Source organism: Mycteria americana, chromosome 12, assembly GCF_035582795.1.
Source record: "Mycteria americana isolate JAX WOST 10 ecotype Jacksonville Zoo and Gardens chromosome 12, USCA_MyAme_1.0, whole genome shotgun sequence".
Taxonomy (NCBI): domain Eukaryota; kingdom Metazoa; phylum Chordata; class Aves; order Ciconiiformes; family Ciconiidae; genus Mycteria; species Mycteria americana.
Window position 1 is genome coordinate 9,056,960 of NC_134376.1, and position 21,210 is coordinate 9,078,169.

At 40.1% G+C, this 21,210-nt stretch overlaps 1 protein-coding gene across 1 annotated transcript in view; it reads right to left on the reverse strand.

Moving 5' to 3' along the window:
* The window catches only part of OTOA (otoancorin), a 38,637-nt gene extending 21,045 nt beyond the window's left edge, over nucleotides 1–17,592 (reverse strand). Inside the window, exons 1-18 of the mRNA XM_075514947.1 lie at nucleotides 17,514–17,592; nucleotides 17,117–17,145; nucleotides 16,998–17,028; nucleotides 16,877–16,904; nucleotides 15,863–15,950; nucleotides 14,236–14,367; nucleotides 12,592–12,827; nucleotides 12,272–12,375; nucleotides 9,362–9,468; nucleotides 8,767–8,906; nucleotides 6,136–6,259; nucleotides 5,544–5,759; nucleotides 4,828–4,995; nucleotides 4,375–4,515; nucleotides 3,721–3,776; nucleotides 3,216–3,333; nucleotides 2,637–2,710; nucleotides 944–1,079 (exon numbers count right to left, since the gene is read on the reverse strand). Of these exons, the coding sequence (XP_075371062.1) occupies nucleotides 944–1,079; nucleotides 2,637–2,710; nucleotides 3,216–3,333; nucleotides 3,721–3,776; nucleotides 4,375–4,515; nucleotides 4,828–4,995; nucleotides 5,544–5,759; nucleotides 6,136–6,259; nucleotides 8,767–8,906; nucleotides 9,362–9,468; nucleotides 12,272–12,375; nucleotides 12,592–12,827; nucleotides 14,236–14,367; nucleotides 15,863–15,950; nucleotides 16,877–16,904; nucleotides 16,998–17,028; nucleotides 17,117–17,145; nucleotides 17,514–17,592 (2,007 nt within the window). The remainder of the gene's footprint in view (nucleotides 1–943; nucleotides 1,080–2,636; nucleotides 2,711–3,215; nucleotides 3,334–3,720; nucleotides 3,777–4,374; nucleotides 4,516–4,827; nucleotides 4,996–5,543; nucleotides 5,760–6,135; nucleotides 6,260–8,766; nucleotides 8,907–9,361; nucleotides 9,469–12,271; nucleotides 12,376–12,591; nucleotides 12,828–14,235; nucleotides 14,368–15,862; nucleotides 15,951–16,876; nucleotides 16,905–16,997; nucleotides 17,029–17,116; nucleotides 17,146–17,513) is intronic.
* Nucleotides 17,593–21,210: the final 3,618 nt, after the last annotated feature.

The following is a 21,210-nucleotide window of genomic DNA, read 5'->3' on the forward strand; positions in this document are numbered from 1 at the left end:
ACTAGGGATCATAGGGCTGGTTAGTATGTATAAGGACATGAATATTCACAGCTACATCACAGAACTAGTTTCCCCTAAAAACTAGTGACTGCTGCAACTCCCAGACAGCAGAATTCACGAAATCCTCCTGGTACCACCACCTCTTCCATGGAGCTTCCTGTGCCACGAATGCACAGCTCTACAGGGCTAGCACCGCTTGGAGCAAGGGGGAACAGCTCCAGGTGCAAATGGGCCAGCTCCAGGCTGTCCCGGCCAGTTCACTGTGGTCAGCAATGACATTTCATGAGAACACTCCATAGCATGCATGGAGTCAAGGAAAATTGTTAAGGAAGCTATAAAAAGGTTTCCTTAGGCAGGGAACAATAAAATCAAAACAGTACACAAAAACCCGGTAAGAATACAGATGGGTAAGTCAAGAACTTATGTAGATGGTGACTGACATTACTGTATGAAATGCAGTACAGTAATACGTGCAAACAGAACCCCAGAATGGCTGAGTTTGGAAGGGACTCTGAAGGTTGCCCAGTCCAACTCCTCTGCTCAAATCAGGTCAGCTACAGCAGGTTGCTTGGAGCCTTGGCACTAAGAGCTTCTTAGAGCTAGGGGATAGTCTAAGCTGCTCTTGCTTGTGACGATGAAGAAATTACCATGCTGTGTTATTCCCTTTTGGACTCTCAGAGTCCATCGCTACAGTTTCACCGCACAAACACACAGCAGGAGAGCCTGTGTCTCAGGTTGCTGTCTGCATAGAAGAGACCATGAGCGTGCACATGCGGACCAGAGAGTACAAGTAGGCAGGATAACTTTGTGATGCACCACACGACAATAAAGGGAGAGAAAACTAATCAACCCTCTCACTTAGTTTGGAATTGTCAGTGGCTAGTTACAGATTACTTTTTTTGCAGCTCCCCCTCCACTGCTGACCCCTCCTAGCCATACCTACCAAGCACTCCTGTACTTTTTGCAGGACAGCATTCTTTTTGTGAAGGCTTGGATTCAAAAGGTCCATCTCAGTTTTCCCCAGACTTTCAATGAAAGGGACACACAAAGGGCCTGAGACATACTCCAGGTACTCAATCCTGCAGAAAGAATTCAAACAGTCTCAGAATGTAAACTTGACCTTCATACACCTGTAACCACACCCATAAAATCTGTCATGATGGAAAAATTTGAAGTCTGGACTTGAAAAATTATAAACCGGCCAGGCGAGAAAAGTTGCAATCAATCCACACCTTACTTTAACTTAAATCTTTTCTTCCAGTTCATCAGCACATCAGCCTCACTTCAAAAAATGGCTAGGGGTTATAAATAGCTGCAAGTGAATGAAAGTGCTCTGAGATGCTTTAACACTATATGAAACAAGATTGTCTACAGTCCAGAAACTTTTCCCCTTCCTCCTTTTTATTAGGAATAATTCTCTGATGAATGAAGATGTGGTGGGTGGGTTAAGGACAACAAGTAGTTTTGGAGTAGGCTTCCTTTTTATCAAAGTCCAAGAAGGCCTGCCAAATTAAACAAAATGATGCTCCTCTCCACCCAGAGTGGCAGGCAGCCTTTGCAAATAAAGCCACATCCCAAAGCTGCGCAAGCCCAGCCTTACCAGGGTTTGTAGGCAAGAGCACCAGCAACTTCTGATGGCCCTGGACAAGCAACATGCAATTGTTGGCCAAATAACTTGGTGGTACAGTTTGTAGAAAGCCTTGTATTAAAGCCTTTCTATTATTATTTTATTGTTTTTAATTAGAGTAATGCCTTTTCAAACAGAATCCTTTTCTTTTCTCACTTTTTTTTCAATTAAAAATATTCCAGGAAAAGAATAGTTCTCATTCCCATTTATCCCTTCAAGCACGTAGGAAGAAAGAAATAAAGGGAAAGAAAGAAACAAAAAGGGAAATTAAGAAGTTATACAATTCAGGAGTTCCTATCAAGGTACAATTATTATTTTTTTTCTAAGGAAAAAAGCTGTCACTGAATATTACTTGGCTATTGACACAGTGCAAAGTTTTGCTAACTTACTAAAATGTCTTTAAACACATGGAAATATTGTTAGCCATACAGAGCAATATGCTTGGGCAGTACCCAATGGCTTTGTTTTACATATCCACTCTCAAAACCCCCCCTAAACAAATAGGCAAACAAAGTCTCACAACCTGGTGGTGGGGGTGGAAAAAAAAAGAAAAAAAGAAAAAAAAAAAACCCCAGCATAAACTACATTTAAGTTAGTTTTGTGATTCTAAACAATTATGCTCAAGAAAGCCCAACAAATTAACGCCTTTATTTTAGCAGACATCAACAACAGTATATGCAGCAACTTTACAAGCTTTTTGATTGCTGCCACGCCACTGCACCGTGATTCAGTCTGCACACAGAGCGCTTCAAGGGGGACTGATTTCAAGGATGCAAAGGAATCCACAACTGTGACAAAAATGGGCTCTACTAAAAGACATCAGGTATTACCAACTTTCACTTGACACAGGTTTTGGCTACAGTCAGTGACCACTTTTTATAAACTACCATCTGTTTGAATCATCAGTTTTCTTAGGACTGAAGAGGTTATTAAAAAAGTGCTCAGAAGGACTACTCTGAATGTACTGTTACGAATGCAGTAACTTCAGATGTCATAAGATGTAACTTACGGAAGCACCAATAAGAGGAAGGGAGGAATAGATGCATTGGACACTTTCCAAAACTTCCAAGCCAAACAATTAACCTAAAAGCAACAAAAATTTAAGATCTTAAACATTTGGAAATTTTGAGGAATAATGAAAATATGGTTTGTTTATTACAGCTTATAAATTAGCATATATAAAACTGTGCATATTATCTTCAGAAAGCATTTTTCTTTGGCTTTTTTAAAGTAGCTTAGAGTTTTCTTTTTGTAGACATCAGAGATGAAATATCCTATATTTGGGTGCAAGAGCATTTGTATGTTTTTGAAACTTATACATATTTCCAAAGAGATTACTCATGAATTAGCAAGTTAGAAGGCCTGTAGAAATTTCTTGCAATTTGTCAGTGACAAAGGAAATTGTCAAAATGAAGTATGATAACAGATGAATTCACAGATAAAAGATTTAAATGAAACATGTTAACAGACAAGTTCACACACACAAGATTTTGAAAAAATGAAAATAGAATTAACCAAATTCTAATTTACCTACAGTTTGGATATTGAGTAGTATGTTTATGTACACAAGGTCTTTTTTTGGTTTTACCTGATAGGGAGAAAGCAGATGAAGATTCTTTTCAAATAATTTAAAAGTGTTTAAAAAAAAGTCTGTGCCCATACTTTCAATGAGTTGACAAGTTACTCCTTTCACAAGCTGTCCTGTGCTGATAGGAAAAGCAAAGTTGAATCTTTTGAAAATTTAAGCAGGATCTAGTCCTTACCCCCCACAACCATGTCCTAAGATACAGTTTCTTGACCACCTCTCTTTCTTGACCCTTTCTTGTAACCGAAAGCTATTGAAAGTAAAAATGTAATCAAATTGAAAAATATTGACTGAGCCTTAAAATGCCAAAACCTCTGCAATGCTTTGATCCAGATTTTGGATTTGGAGACCCTTTTTAATAAGGAAGGTGAATTATCCTGTGGTACCAAGGAATGAATAAACATAAGACAGTACAAAATGACCGCGTAGTGCTTATGTTTACCTCAAAGTTGCTCTCATCACAAAACTAGACTTAAACTCCATTTCAAGAGACACTTATCATCCATACCTTAGCAGGTCAACAGGATAGTTTTTCTTAGACAGTAATTCATACAGATACAATGCCTGAAATAAAACCCACCGTATTTAAAGTTAAGCTTAGGTAATTCAGTTGTAAGCGGCAATAACTATTGCAAGGTTTTTGCATGCTTAACTCTCTTATGTACTCTGAAGGCATTTCTGTGGTTCAGTTTGGCCAACCAAAAGGTTTGGCATCCAGTGCTGAACAACTTCTTCACAAGACAAGACATCACTTCCTGGCACTATGGGATGATGTTAAACATGTTCATGGCACACAACCACAGAGTAATTTAGGCTTGAAGGGATCTCTGGAGATCATCTGGTCCAACCTTGCATCTCTCTGGACAGAGCCAAAGGGCTGATTGGACATGCAAATGTCTAGTATACAGTACTGGAGAGAGAAAATGTATGTGGCAGAATCTTGAAGACTTTTAAACTCAGCATATTAATGCTTCCCTTTCTGTAACATTGTCTCATAATACTGCCTAGGCTCTAAGTGACCTCTGGTTGTTTATATCAAGATATATTTGGGGCAGTTCCTTCCTTTTACCTATGTTCCTTGAACACATATGTATTACAACACTTTTCCTATTCTCCCATCATACTAAATTGTAGTGGAATGGGACTGCATAATAATTTTTACCTGGCTTCTTCTTAGTTCTTTTTCTTTCATCATTGAAGAATTATATCCAGTCTGCTTCCATAAATCAGAAAGAGGTATTTCTTTAAAGAAAGCTCTTTGTATATCTTTGACTGATGAAGAAAAATCTCCAGATGCAGCTATCTAAAAAGAGGAACAGATAAATACATGGTATTTCAGAACTGATGCTTAGATTTACAGGATTTGCCCTTCTTTCTATTCTGTGTAATATTTCTCTTAAGAGGATAAAGGAAAAACATGTCAGTATTAAAAATGCCACATGACTAAGCAAGAGACAGCCTTCAAAATATACTTGGTGTTCAGAAAAACCACTGGAAATATTAACCATTGAGCTAAAACACGTATCTCGGACAACATTTTAAATCATGCTCTGCATATCTGGTTATTGTGCTCTTGTACAGAAAGAACCTGCTACACACTCAAGTTTATAATCACCTTCCTGAGGATCCCTTGCTGTTGTGCAGGTGATAAGTCAGATAAGTATTGGGATGTTGTGCCTCGAATAATCTGAGAAAGCTCCTTTGGGTTCATGCTGTAGAATGACTGGGTGCTAATACCAGTTACCAACACGCCCATTTGACTAACATTATAAAATGATAAAACCTGCAGAGATAACAGCACAAACAAACAGAAAGTTTTCTGGCTTGTGAACAGCAGGTATATTTAAAAGCAGAAGTTAATAAATAAATCAAAACTATTATTGTTGAATACTTAATACATTTCTTGCCTGGCCATGCACTTTCCTCAGATTTCTTTCAATTCAGAAAAGACTGTGCAGGGAACAAATGCAACAATTTTCTCAGAGGCTCCTTTTTTTTGAAACTTCAGAGAGGACCCTGGTTCCTTCCATTACAGTATATTTGAATATATAGCCTGAGATCTCTGATCATGCAAATTCTGCCTAGGGCAGCGATACAGACAAAATAATATATACAACTGCCAAATGGAAATAGTCATTCTCTCTGTTACTAGAGAATTACTTTGGGATGTACAGTCTTGGATATTTTTATTTGACTTAAACAAAATTTTCAGACCACTAACAGTACTAAAAAGAAGTCTTGTACTAAACTTTTCAAAATCTACAGTTATTGTTGAGAAAAAGCCATTTCACTTTTAAAAACAGAGGGTAGGAAAGCTGTTATCAGAGGTACCTTTTCATAGGAGAGGTATTTACTGGATAAAATAATAACTTGGCTTTTTGTCCACCCAGAGACTTGGTTTAATGTTGCAATAGCATTATGCACTGCTTCAGGTGACAAAGATTCCAGCTGACTTGAAGTTAGCCCGACCACAGCATCTGACAGAGATCCAAAGATATCATTCAGTGTCTTGTTTTGCATGGCAATGTTCAGGAGTCGAGATTTGAGCTAAAGTAAACAAAAAAAGCAGATGGGAAATAAAAATCTTCCAAGAACCAATTTTCATTATCACCCAAAACTTTAACTGGAGTTTCTGGAATAGGCATTGGCAAACATTTAGTGACCACACGCTTCATAAAAATTCAAAAATAGAACCACAGTTGTCAAAGGAATATGGAACAGGAGGAAACAGAATGAGAAAAGAATGAGCGCTATAAAAAACCAAAAATGGGCTTTTATTCTTTGCATTATATGATCGAGAACTATTTCCACTTATTTCTTAGATCCCAGTAATTTTTCACTCTTTTATTTCCAAATTCAAGAAGAAAGTCCCTTTCCCTCTGTTTTCAAGATTAGCTTAGGCAAGAACGAGCATTGTACCCACCTTCTGAACCTCAGCCTGGAAACCTCTCAACTGATTGCATTTAATCATTTGATGAAGTAAAGCCCGGGCCACAGCAGCATCCATCTGTTCCATGTCATCATAAAAGCAAACCAATAAACCTAGCCTATATAGAAGAAAATACATTAGCTAACTTCTGACATAAGAGGTGTCATTCTCAGGAAATTGAAATATAGTATGGCACACCCTGCTTGTGCTCAAAACTTGAGTCATTTCTGTCTGTCACTAGTGCCTTAAACTGCAATCTTTAAAACGCCACATGGCCTGAAATTTGGGTATGAGACATATGCACTGTTCTCTGTATTCAGCTGAACTCTACCCAGATTGCTTGTGCTGTCAAAAATTTAACTTCCCTGGTTCCATTTGTCCGTGGCTGGATTTCCCACCTAATGACTCCACTCCCCTTGCCAGAATTTGCAGTATAATCTCTGCTTTGAAAAGGATGGAGGGCTAAATAAGTCTCTAAAAGTGGCTTGCTGAGCTCTTATCTGGATTGATCGAATGTTTTGAACTCTAAATCCTGCTTGGATTTCGCATGCAACATAACTCATTCGTGTGTCAGAGCAGCAGCTAGAGCATTACATAGCCTCTTTATTGTTTCAGGTTTAAACAAAGCCTGCTGTATTTCACATCAAACATATGACTGGCCGATGGATGGAGACCTGTCCAATTCAACGCTGGCTAGGAGAAAACGTGCTGAGGCTCACTGTCTTAGTTGTGCCAGCACAGCAGTTTGCAAGGCAGTGCTGCGGACCAGATGTGAAGATTGTTTTCCTCCACGGTACCCATGCTGTAATATTGAAGTCAGCATTTCCATTAACCTCTGTAAAGCGCAACCACAACCTGTAGTTGGTGGAGAGAAGTAGTCATACCACCAAGGGTAAGCACCTGCTGTAGGTGGCCTTCTGACTTAGGCCTTGTGCTTATTTACCTGCATTACCTGCAGCCCTGCAAAGGAGGTCTGAATTGTGCATCGCCCTGTCTGGACTTTAAACTTCACAGTAACGGTGATGAATTCATTTGTAGGAAGCCTGAATCAATCCCCTGTCACTGTAAAAAATGAGCCTTTGCTTTCATAATTTACACAGGACAAGAACCTACAAAGCCCAGCTTTCCTTCTACAGTCTCTGATTTTTAGCAATTCAGTGATGCAGGCATAGGCAGAGTTTAGGCAATAATGTCCAGATGTGAACTAAATCACCAGCAGACAATGCTGCAGCACTATTACAAATTCGGTAAGACTCTGTAGTGCAGAAGGGCTTAGCTTTTAGTTCCTCTAGTCCCTCAACAACCACCTGCTTAGCGATACAACAAAATACTGCTTCAGCAGCCCATCTGAATTCATGGGACATCATCAAACTAACATACAAATCAAAGAAACATCTATAACTGCATTTTATAACAAATAATTACCTTCTGGTGCATTATTGCATAGCCACCAAGAGCTCTTCATCTCCTTTGGGATTAGCAGCAATGAATAATACTACTTCTTAAAAGTAAAAGTGCATTTAAATCATCAGTATGGTTAAAATGAGTAATATAAAATAGGTGTGTTGTAAAAATGGAATATATTAAGGATTATGGAGCATGACATTTCTCTCATCTGTGAGAATGTGGCACCTCTCATGAGGGGTAAAATCATTTTTAAGATTTCTGACATTGAAATTTAGAGTGTGGGCATAATTCTTCTCTCGCTTACATCTCCAACAATCAGCAGTACTTCATGGAAGTCAGTGAGTTACATTGCAATAATGACAGGAGCTCTGAAGCCATAAAGCATATTCTCCATTAGTTTAAAACTCCAAGGTATCCCCCAAGGAGACTACAAATAACTTCAGACAGTGGTGTCTTGGGACTAAATACATCCATTTATATGACAGTGTAAATGTAAATGTGGAGTACAGCACTTTCTTGCAGGTAGCTCACGCTCACTGCATATTTATGAGTAACAGCAGTTTATTTTGGGTTTTTTTATTATTGTTAAAGTAAGTTCAGTGCTGATTTGACAGCCCTGAAAATGACGTTTTCTGCTTACACACACAGTCACGTGCGTTTAAATGTGGCTCATCTCTACCCTGCAGAATGTGAAGAGGACAGCCGGACAGGCTTCGCACCCCTTCACTGTGTGACCTCTCTGGTGACACCCATGCTAATTAAAAAGCACTTGCAGTCCTGGCTGGCATGAGCTAAGATTGCCTCCTTAAATCCTAACTGTGATGATTTCCACAAAACACCTCCATCTTCTGTGATTCAAACAGCCAAGGCAAGTCATGTCCTGCAATCCCCATTTATTTTATTGCTGTACTGTACAATGTGATGGAGCTTTGATTGGGTCCCCCAGATACTGCTGTAGTCCTCCTACTAATACTACAGACAACTCCTCACTGTGGAGCAGGAGACAAAGCATTAGCTAATTAGGAACACCTCAAAAAATTCATAAAGTAGCAATTCTTCACTGTTGCTAACCAGAGTTGGATTTCAGCCTAGATTTTTCTGCTGGAAGAAAAAAGCTATGCCACATCAACGATTTCATCAGCTACTTATTGCTCCTCTCTTTTCTCCTTACTTAATTCATTCTCTCCATACACAGCCATAAAAGAAAAGCAGTCTTGCCTGTAGATAGTTGAAGTGTTTCTTGTATCAAATCCTGATGAGTTTATTCTTTCCAGGAAAGCTTGTGCAAGCTCTGGTGTGATATCATACACTGTGTCCAACTGCTTTGTTGCATTGTCGTAGTTAATGAATAGTCTTATCTGACCAGTACAAGCAAAATCATGCATCAGGATTATGAAACAATTACATCCAATAAAATATGTTTGACACTCTAAATTAATTGACTCCATTCACGTTATAGAGAAAGGAAGAACATAGTTTTGGATAATACAGTATTTTTGAAGGCAAAGCTGAGTGAGCAATTCTCTGTCAAACTGTCAAATAATTTGAGGGTCTTCTATCATTGGTCCCTATCTTTCTTTCAGTACAAGTCACAGAAGTCCGATACCGATAAATAATTACATATTAATGATAGGCACTTTCAAATTCCAAAAAGAGAAGAATATTTGGTTGACAATTGATTTGGATTTACTTTATGTTTAAGTAGTTAAAATATATAAACTTCTTTTTTATGTTTAAGTTTACATTTGTGTTCATATTGTTTGTAGCTGACATCAGTTGGCAATGATATATTCAACCACATTTTGTTACTTACTTCATTGAGACTAATTTTCAGAATTTCTTCTAATGGGAGATGGACCATGTATCTTCCCAAAATCCATAAGTTTTCTGCACTGACCCAAGAAGTTGATTCATTGAACTCTGTTTTGTACAAATAAATACTCACTACAATGTTAAGAGAGTAATTATTTTTCAAATATATTGTACCCATTATATTGTTATTGGTAAATAATCATAAAAAAAAAGTATCTGCAAATCAGAAAAATCCTTAGCAGAGAGAGTAAGGTTCCCTCCATTAGCTAGATTTTAGCACCACATTTTTATGAGCCCATACATTTTTTAATGAAAGTAAAATAGTGATTCAAATGTCTCAAATTTTCTCATATGAAAATGATTAATGTTTTATGTTGTTGAAATAGAAAATGGATAAAGTATGGGACAGGAAAAATTAAACCAATAGTATTAAATATGGAGCAGCACTTTATAAATTCAGTTTTCCTAATCAAATATATTATTTAAGAACACCAGGAAGGCATGATACTTTGTAACACTTTATACATCTTATATATTATTATTGATGATACCACTCATTTCAGCAATATGCAATAGCAATAATGGAGAAAATGAAAAATCATTCATATACCCATATGGAAATAGGTTGGCAAAAAACCACAAAATACTGCTTAACAGTTAAAAAATGTCATTAATTTAGTAACATTCTCCCAAGGATTGAAAACGAAATAAAGATCCAAATATCCCCAAAAAAAAAGTATTTATGAACTAGGTGGGTACTTTGAGCCACAAAGACAGTGTTTTCTCCAAAGTGTCATAATTTGGATGGCTCAACATGTGATACCTCTGAACATATTCCTTAGCAGTGCTGATACTCACAACTCTGTTAAAATAAAATAATCAGCGCATTTTGCAGCGTCTTCAGTATCTGAAAAAAACAGCCTACAAATATCAGAAGCTGAAGAACCCCATTTTGTAAGTGATTTATTGAAAACACAGATCTAAGCTCCTTAGCTGAGACAAGGCAATGCTCCCAGCAGACCTCTCTGACAAGCCTCTGTTTTTTGAAGTGATATTACCTCCCATTACCAGGAATATTAAGAGAGTTGAAAGACTGATACGAGTTAAACAAAAACTATCACAATGTAAGGATGTTGACTGCGGCCTTTAGCAGAACAGACCTGCCGTTACCAACCACGGTAGCCGTGATCCCCAAAAGCCTTTTTGTTATTTTTAAATAAGGTACAAAATTCAAAAGTTACAGCCTCTTGTTTTTGCAAGGGCTACCAGCACGCTTCATCTCTGAATACCTCAGTGTTTTTAATATGAAACCTTCAAGAATTGGCTGGCAAAGAAATTTCTTGAAAGGTTTGAGAATAGAAGCCACACGTCATCTCCTGCTCACCCAGTGATCCAGCTGCAGGGGCTGCCTGACACCACGGGGAGAAGTGGTACAACAGAAAAGCCCCCTGCATTTCTGCAGGTACACCAGAGACATGGCGATGAGCTCTCTGTCACCAAAACCAGCAGAAATGCCTGGGAGGTGGCCCCATAAGCACCACAAATATGAGGCGTCTTTCAAGTTTCTTTTCTGCTGAGCTGCAGTGAGGAAGATGGTGCTTCTGCAAGAGGGCTGATCCCTTTCCCAGGTTGTCCCAGTGCTACCCACATATAGTTAAAGTGAATAAATCAGACTATTGCAGGACTCTTCTGTTGTCCCGTACTCCGTGCTGTGACCAGTGGTGTGCAGATATACTTGAGTGAGCTTTAGACTTGCCAACCTGCATGTTGGTAGCAGTCCAACTGTGCCTGCTCAGGGCAGCTCATACTACCAGAACTAGCTGGTAATCAGTCCACACCCGATGCCTTCAGGAGTGGATTCACCATATCTGCACTGCTTTGCATTTGAAGCAGCAACCAGGATGCAAGAGAGGCATGGTAATTCTCAGTCCCTCCTGAGCTGGGTGATCTTTTACAAACTGAGGGTTCGCTAATGTTTCAGACGCAACCCAAGATGTCTGATGTTGTGGGATTTTCCCAGGACTGCTGAGTATCATCAGGCAAGTTCTGCACCTTTGTTTCCCCAGTAACGCACTGGCAGTAATACCACCTCACAACAGTGTCATGAACTTCCTCTCTACAACTTAATGGGTTACTCTGATATTTTGAAATGGCAGAAGTCCCAGGAGCCAAATTCAGCTCCACTGAAGCAAGTGGGCATTTTGCCTTGGATTTCCAGGGAAAGAGGAAGAACATAGACATCTAAAAGTCTAAAACGCTCCCATGACAGTGCTGCTGGGATGTTCGGTGAAACTCAAGCACTGGTTCCGATGCACCAGTGCCGCTGCTGCTTTACAGCCCCCTCGTGGAACCTGTCCTGTGCTGTCCCAGCTGTGGCACATCTGTTTAAGACACATTAACAAGGCAAACAGATGTGGTAAAATGGATAAAATCAGAATTAATTAACTCTGTTTTTATTTTGTCCCTTTTGTGAACGAGTCAGTGCCATATGCAGTAGAACTTTCACAACATCCTGCATTTCTTTTGTATTTTTAAACAGTGCATTGGCTAATGTATTCTGAGACAGATCTATTTTTCTAGTTTGAATAGGAGGTCAAAAGTGAACAGCACACCTGTGCAGAGTACCTGATAATGGTATCCTATTTAAGTCTTAGAAAAAGGACTTGAGTACAGAGACTTTGTGTATAGCTCTGTGCAGAAGAGATGAAGAGCAAGCATCTTTGGAAAACTATTTGCCGTGAATAACAAATATATTATGTTTACTGTATTCTGGAGCAAAGGTATTCAAGACAGCTACTCTTAAACAGACCTGTGTTAAATTTGGGAAACAATTCAATACAATGGATAGGCCTTTTGCTAACTGTTTTTCTCTTATCATAAGCAAGAAGAAAATACCTTGTATGTAACATACCACTCATGTTATAGGATTTTTGTAGAATCTGCTTCATCCAGCCATACAGGGCTCTCTGTGTATTTGCTGAGGTTTTGTCATAGAGGTCCTTGAATACTGTTGATCTAAGTGATACAAGGGCATGTCAGTTCACTAATGAGTTAACTATTTCTTTTTTTTAAACAACACACATGGACAAATGTTTTTAGAGACAGCAACACATAAGCAGAAAGCTATATTTGGAAAATAGACTGAGACCATATAGTAACCCCTTTTAAAAAGTATATATAGTCATCAAATACTACATAATATTAATTGTGTCTGGAAAATAAATGGCTTACAAGTTTCTGAAAGCATCCTCCTGCAGAACGTTTGGGAGGCTACCAATGACATCAGGTTGGAGATAGTTCACTGCTGACACACGCAAAACCTGGCTTAGGATATCCACACAGTCCAAAGCACTCAGAGCCAGAAAGCATTTATCCAGTGTTATAAGGAACAAGGTCCTGTTTACTCCTGGGCTTTGAAAAATTCTCTCTCTAGTCTTGTCCCAATCAAGAATAATATTTCCCATTTCCTGCAAGCAACAAAGGGTAAAAAGAACATCTCTTTGATTGATTCAATATATTGTTCATTTTGAGGCCTGACAGAAAGCGCTCTACAAAAAATATGGTGCTGTTCTCATGAAAAATAGCTGCAAAATACTGTCTGGTTGCATTACTTCAGATAATTCTTTTCTGGCATTGGCCAGAGACCAGCTTGAATCTTTTGACAAAATCAAAATGAAAAACAGAAAAACAATCCAAATGGCTGAAGTTATAATGTGTGCTCTCATGAAAGAATTAGTTACTTGGAAAATGAAAGAATATTGGAATTGAATGGGTATTATTTCATACATAATTTAATATGTAGACATCTCTAGAATAGACCTTTTCCCACAAGGTATTTCTTGCAGCCGTTACTACAAACATCCCCTCCAGAAGATGGAGCAACATAAAAGAACCAAGCCCAGGGAATAAAGTCACCCTGGTTGGGGATGGATTATTAGGTTGCTCCGTCTCATAAGTCAACGTGTCTAGGACAGCCGGTTCAGAGCTGATAGTCCTGGGCCTGGTGATTTGTTCATGCAATATTATCAGTCCTGGAAGAACTGGGTATGCCTTTTGAGAAGACGAAATTTACTGTTTATTGAAAGGGCTTATGCTCTACTGCTCTGACTCCCAGCGCGTGATGCACACCTATCCTGTGTGCTTCAGCAGCAGGAGCTGCCACCGCCATTGTTTGAATAGTGGATTATATAGTGTTTGTTCTGGGCAGTCACCTCATGCCTCTGGGGAAATGCTCTCCCTTTCTCCCAGATTAATCTCCACCCCCTCAGCGATACCCATGCTGGAGGCCCTTTGTCCCGGCAGGGAAGGTGCCAAGCGCTCTCATACATCAGGCTATGATCCCACCCCTGCAGCGGAGATCCCCTCTGCAGGGGCGATCCTCCCTGGGTGGCAGTCGCTGACTTTGAGTGAGACTTTTAAGATGGGAACACACCACAGAGGCAAGCAAATGATGTTATGCTGCCTCCCCTCCAAATTGCCTAACAATTTGCTTGCACGCTCCCATAACTAACTAACAAGATCACTAATTTCACCTTCTTTAGTCATCTTGGCTCTCTTCCTAGCTGCTGAGAAGAAGCAGATACTCCCTGAGAACAACTGGTCTGACCTACCTTAGACACTTGTGTAAGAAGGTAAACCATTCTCTGGAGATGCATTTCTCTCCAGTGATTGCAGAGAAAATCCAGACGACTGACTTGGACTTTGCACCAAACTTTTAGACAACAAGAATTAACTGAAATAAGTCCAACCTAAGGAGAAGGGCTCCTGGAATCTAATACAAGCCACCTAATAACTGCATGGCGTGCAGTGCGAGGCCCCCAGTCTGGCTCTTACCCATTTATCAAAACTATTTTTTGCAAGTGCAAAGTGACTTACAAGATGGTCCTTTCTGCTGTTGAAGAGATACTTCATTGCAGTTTGGAACTGCTGCTGATCAAGCTGTTGAAATTCGGATAGTAGTTGCCTAGGCTGGTATAAAAGATTCTTCAGGTGACTTTTTATGGACATCTGAAGTATAGAAAAATATGGGTAATATACATAAAAATTGTACTATTGTACTAGGGGCATCTTTTACTCCCTGAAAATCTCTGCTTAAGGAGAGAAAAGTGCTTAGCTCCTGTATTGTCTGTGTTGTCAACGACTAGAATAACTATACTCAACACAAACTGTAAACAAAAATAATCTAAATGCAATGCTGAAAGACAATAATTTTTAAATCCTATTCTTGGCTTCATGAGCAAGTCCCCTCCAATGAGCCATTTAACAAAAATGCCTCAGTTTCTCACTTCATAAAACAAGAGTAATAAAGCTTTTCTGCTTCACACAACAGAGCTGTGAAAATGAACCTTTTAAAGTGCTCAAAAAAAATCAGATACCGTGTACGTATTATTATTACTCAAAAAAAGGAAGGAAATGCGCAATTAGATGGGAAGAAAAGTCTGTACCAGGTCGTGAGGCAAAAATATTCTCTCTCACATCAAACTGCATTACCAGTTAACAATCTCATGCCTGTTTTGAAAATCTAAGGGGAATTATAACATTGGAACAGAAAGCACTGTAAGGCTCATTAGCACCAGACTAGAGTAAAATCCCTTCTAATTCCTGACAGAATTATTTCAGAATTGGTTTGGAATTTGAATTCAAACTGTTCTTTGTTGTCTTTGCTTAGCTTGCATTGCCACCAACAAATATTAACATAGTTAGGTCCTTGTTGTCTAGGGGGTCCAGGCCTGATTACAGCCTTAAACTGTTACTAAATGTAATCAAATGGGAAGAGGCAGTGTTAGTCTCAGGTAGGTTTGGAGGAGCTGTGACAGTGAAACGGAGCTTGGGAAAAGGTTTGAGGGCTGTGGAGCTGCACGGCCCTGGGCTTTTGGGAATGCCCGAGGCTCAGAGAGCGCACATCTGACACTTTCCTTCTTCAGAGTGTGTGTCTGCCTGTAGGGAGGAGGGAGGGGGTCAGGTTTTGATTAGCAGGCTACAGCTCCACTTAAACCAGCTCATAGCTAATCGTAATGACCAGGGATAAAGAACATCTTTTCCCTCTATCACTTCCACATTGACAATTTACAAAAACAGAGTTCAGAGGAGCCTTAAAAGGTGGATGTGTTTTGTAGGATGCTCTGGAGCCTCTCATTCCATCAGAAGCAGTGCAAACTACAGCCACAGTCAAAATCTGGGAGAAACCTTCTGTTTTGTGGAGAAACAGCATGTGTATACACTCAAGTCAGAAACAGTCGCTGAGCCTGAAAACTCCTAATTTCTGCTTTCCATCAGACAAAACCCAAAAAGATCTTCCTTCTTATTATTTCTGCCTTGCATTCTCCTGCAATCTTAGGGAAAAAAAACAACCAAAAACCTCATTCCTATTTCCTACTTATCCGCTACATTGTAGATCTGTTAGTTATCTCTATTATTGACAACCTAGTTTTGGCTACAGAGATAGGTTGCTTTTTTAATTCCTTTTTAAATAAAATTTTTTATGCATTTAAATGGCACAAACCTGTAGGCTGCTAAGAGTAAACATAACTTCCTGGGCATGAAAATATGCCATGACTTTTGTAAGCATATCTGCTGTCCAGACATTAGAACTGTAACAGAAAACAGGACCAAAAATGCCAGTAAAATAATATAACATGTAAAATAGCAGATTACAAGACAAAAAAGAATAAGAAAAGCAAACACTGTTACTAACATCATAATGACACAAGTATTCAGCTTTCTGGCCTAACAAGACTAATAGCCAACCTATTTAATGCAATGAAAACACATGGTTCAATGAGGAACGGAATGAATTAGTTATGGGGTTTTTAATCTAACTCCACAACCACCGACAATAAACTCAATTTTCCAACATGTTGCATTAGTACCATCTCCAGACACGAGATAAGCTGTGCTGTGGCTAGTCTGGAGCTATAGGTGTGCTTCCTGGCACCCCATTACGCCTGTTCTGATCTGCTCGTAGAAAGAAAGTACATTGACTAATGTCTGCTGCCTTTCCCTCAGCAGAGTCATTAATTTCAGTGTGCCTTCTTTATGCAGCCATTGATTTTCCCGAAATACGTAGGAGTGGAATTGCCTTTGAGGCTTATACTGCTCTTTCAAATTTAGATAAAATTAGCAAATAATTCAAAAGTCGCCAGGAGCTGGAGGAAGTGGGATGGATGGGGGATGGAGCAGCACTGAAAGAGGGAGATGGACAGAAAGCTGGAACTGCACCTAATTTCCTTAAGAAGCCGTTCTGAAACATACGAACAAAGGTAATTACCAAAACTTCTGAAAACTGTAGCTAGTATTTATTCTCAGCCTCATCCTATGTATGTTTTTTGCTTTATCATGAAAAACAGCTTTTTCCTTGTTAAGAGGAAATACTCCGCACAGGAGATCTAAATCAAAGTAATCATATGTGCCAATTTCATTCTATCCATAACGTTCCAGTTTCTGTGGAAATGAAACAGATCATATCTGAAGTGCAAGCTAATACCGAAAAATCAAGATGGTGAGAGTAATACATTACCTCTGAAAATGAAGTATATCAAGGAGGGCTACATATGAAAAATGGAACATAAAAAGTTATGGTGAGATATTGAGTTTTAATTCCTTTTAGAAGCATAAGTAGGAACAATTTTATACATTACCATTCAGATATTTCCCAGTTATTACTTCCTCCTAAGGAAAAAATAACTATATGTAATAAATTATTATTTTTAGATTATAATATAAAATATTAGTAGAGAGATCAAATAAAAATACTAACCACAGCTTTCTGTAATAATGGAGGCAAATCTGCAAAAGATTATCCTGTTACTAAAAGTTGATTTAATGTTTTACTATTCAGCTGTCTTATACAAAAATACGTGTATTGTATGCAGTGATCAAAACTATATATACACATATAATTTATGTATATGCTATTTATAATGCTTATGCATTTAATGCAGTTTTGTTTAAATGTATTTACAGAAAAACAGTGACAATAAAAGGCTATTAAATAATAAGCAACCCTGGTTCAATTCTTTGCTGGCATACCTCCATGAAGTCAAGAGAACAGCGAATATGGTCCTAGTTACTAAACGGTACTGCATTTATTTTACTACACATAGTTTTTTCCATCCACACAAAATATATCCCTCATACAGGAGTTCTGGTCTTACCTTCAGAGGTCTGACTGTGTGTAATCTCAGCATGATTCATTGATATCAATAAGAAACATATCTTCAAAAGTCTGGACATTTCTTCTAGTGTTTATTAGAATAAGAAGATATTTCAATTGAAAAGGAAAATAAAAAGAACTGAGTCAAAAGGCAGTATTCACCCACAACTTTCATAGCTATAAATCAGAGACAGCCTAAGCTATGGAGTACAGATACAGATCAGAATGACCTAAAAGTGCTTGCTCCCAAGTTTTTAATTTAGATCTTTTTCCAGGATAGACTTATATTTTATGCAAACACAAGTCCACCAAGTGTGTACATGCAGCTAGATTTAGTCTCCTTTTAGCAAGTAGCTCTTTTAATTTTCTTCCTAGTAGCACTGTTTATTTACTAAGCTCCATTCCACCTAAATATGACTTAAATGCAGTTTAGTTTAAAAAAACCAACCAAACCAACCCCTTTTAAAGTCAGATAAAATAGAAAAGAAATAGAGGAAGTGAAATCAGAAATAGCAAAGAAACTCCACGCAAACCCTAAGCCTTTTCTAGGTTAAGTTGCCTGCGCTATTACTGCAGACCAGCCCTGGGACCCTCCATTTGCAGATGTCTGAGCAGAAATGGTGGGAGGGCCTGGCCCTCTCAGTTGCCCCATGTCAGTGCAGGGTGCTCCAGGCAGGGGGGCTGAAGGAGTGCTCCCCTCCCCTGCTGCCGTCACTCTGCAAAAAAGGGGGAAAACGTCCTTGTGCCCTTCTGAAACAGGAGACAGACACATTTGGGAAATGGGGTTCAAGACCATGCCACTTCGTTTAGATGGATCAAAGCACTAGTCTTTGTACTCATGAGAAGTACACCATCAATTTTTCACCATCAGCTAGGACAGAGTTTCTATAGAAGTATGCGTTTTACCAGCTTTTGCTATCCCTGCTGCCCTGGGCTATGCGGCATAAAGATCACTGAAAGAAATTAGCTGGAAGGGCGGTAACGGGATACCCGGAGCTTTTCACCAGGGTGTCACAGGTTCTCATCAGAAAAGACTGACGGTCTCACAGTTGTCCTATATGAAATGAATTTGCTGCTTTTGGTCTAGTTCCTGAAGGACAAGGATACATATTGCAATAATGCCTAGCCTGAGAAGCAGCAGGGACAGAAATGGAGCAGACACTCAGCAGGTCTTCCTCACACAGGTGTTTCTGCAGCCACGTCCCCTCCGCAGCACCGGGGACTATTAGCTGCTTTAATCCATGCTGCACCAAGTTCACTGCAGAGAGGATTTTCTGCCTCTGCACCCTCAGCCTGGCCCTCTGCCCAGCCATGAGAGTCACCATCCCCACAGGTAAAACAATTAATTAATCTGAGATATTGGATGATGCCCTGGTCCAGAGGTTGCAGCTTCTTACATTGGGATTAGTCCATGATCTTAACAAATGACACAGAGGGCCCTGTTGGCCAACTTTGCTCTGACCCTGAGATGACTTCGTTAGGTTTTCTCTCCCTTTCCTTCATTTCAAGGGTTTATCTGCAGCCACGCTTAATTTCTGCATGTCTTTTTGTTGCTGAATTTGGATCTGTTCTCCTTTTTTTTTTTTTTTTTTTTAAGTTCTCTGCCACGGCTTGAGTTACAGATCTGAACATTTGATAAATACGAATGCCTTTTTCAGATTGTTTAATCTCATGTATCAGCAAGGTACTCTTTTATGAAAACATCTTTCAACAGCCTCTAGCAATACTTCAGTCTATTGCAAATACTTAACTCGAGTCTTGTAACAGGAGTGACTCAAACTGACGGATGATGAAAAATTTAAACATTAGACTTTAAGAAGCTATCACCTCTGTCCTGTTCTTGCACACACTGAAACCCTTTTCAGCTATCCTTTTGGGAGCGCCACAGTACGTCTCTCATTCAGACATATCCGGTTTCCTAGACAAGGAACTTTCTTGTGTTTGTTTCTGCCTTTGCCCTATTAATTTTGCAGTAAGGTTTGATTACTCGGCATAGTTTACATCATGCTACCAATGTCAATCCTGATTTGTTTATTCCAACTCATTCATTTTGATCAGGGAGTGTATTTTAATTAAAGCATGCTAAATTAATATATAAGGAGATTAAATGCTAAGGAAAGTGCTGTTTTATCCTAACTAACTCCAATGGACAATTAGCAGGTTCAGAAAAAGCCTGCTGTGAAAGAGCCCTGCTTGATAAGACAATTTGCAGGATGAAATAGTTCCTTTGTCAGTGAAACTAGTCCGTTTGCAGAAGTTCACTGCAGCTTTTAGACAACCCCAAATCACCCTGTGGGGATCTCTGCAGATCCCATCCAGCATTTCCCCAGAGATCGCTCCTTGCACCACAGCAACATATGCTGTGATCAGATCTCCAAGATGTCACCCTTGCAGGACTCTCTGGTTATGAGGAGCTCCCAGATTGCCTTCTCCCCTTGCTCCCCAAAGAGCTGCTCTTCCTTACATAGAGATCCTCGACATTTTATCACTCACTCCAATGCAGCCCCTGCCTTATCTGAGGTTTGATAACCGGAAAGCTAACCTCACAACCAGAAGTCTTGCTGATAAGCCCATGCACAGCCGGTGCCCGTCCTCCCCCTTGCAGCCCGGCTCTCAGCACCTCTGCAAAAAAGCCCTATATGCAGTGAGGGAACCCTCAAGGAGTTCAGGCTGGCAAGGGAGGGGGGGAAGTAAGGGCAGAGCAGAAGAGAAGAAAGAGATGTGGGGTTCTTGGGACATCTGTGGGGAGAGCCAAGACCCCACGGCACTTTACCTGTGTCTGCCGTGTGTGCCTCCTTCCCCGCCCTCGCAGTGCAATGAGCTGGGCGGCTCCAGCCAGGGACCCCGAGAGCAGGGGGCAGGGACTGGGGCCAGCACCGCCTCGCAGCCTCAGGTGTCTGCCCAGCAGCACCCAGTCCTCAGCCAGAGGGGAGGGGAAAAATGTCCTCTGCTGGGGGGCTCAGAGGGTGAGGGACTCCCATAGCAGGCAGAAGAGGATGCTTCCCCTCCTGAGATGAAGAGGGCTCAATGACTTGCATGGGGGCAACACACAGAGCCAGGCTGGTGCTGCCCAGCACCCTGCTCGCCCCAACCTCCCCACCCCGAGCACAGGCAGGTGGCCCTGGGCTCCTCGGAGCAGAATACGAACTGACTGTACCTGGGATCACCCAGCCAAAGGGGGTTGTGGTTTCTGTGAGACGAAGTTGTTCCAACTTTGTGTTGAAAGTTTCCAACTAAATCATGCCCTTGCACAGCATGCTTTTCCTGCGATGCAACACATCCAGTGCCACCTTGACAGAACAGATAGTTTAGTTACTCTCCTGGGCAAAACAACTGCACATTAGTGAGACCACCGAGCTGAGACTTGCACACTGTCACCCACAGCAGGATAGGGACAGCGGAGGGACGAGGCAGGTTCCCCAGGCCCATGAGTAATGAATTTGGACATTGGACTTGCAACAAACACTTGTCCCCTTGGATGACATTTTGAAGTATTTCAGGCAATTTAATCAACTACGGGACTCAAGATTTCTTTGCACAGGATGTGTGAGAGACATTAACTACAAACAAATGCACTCTGGAGGTCTGGAAAGAGAAAGAAATTCCTTCCTTGACATAATGAGACACGCTGCACCCCTTCCTTTGCCAGGAACTCTGATTTTAGAAGTACGGGTGTAGGTACAGTCCCTCAGGGCTAC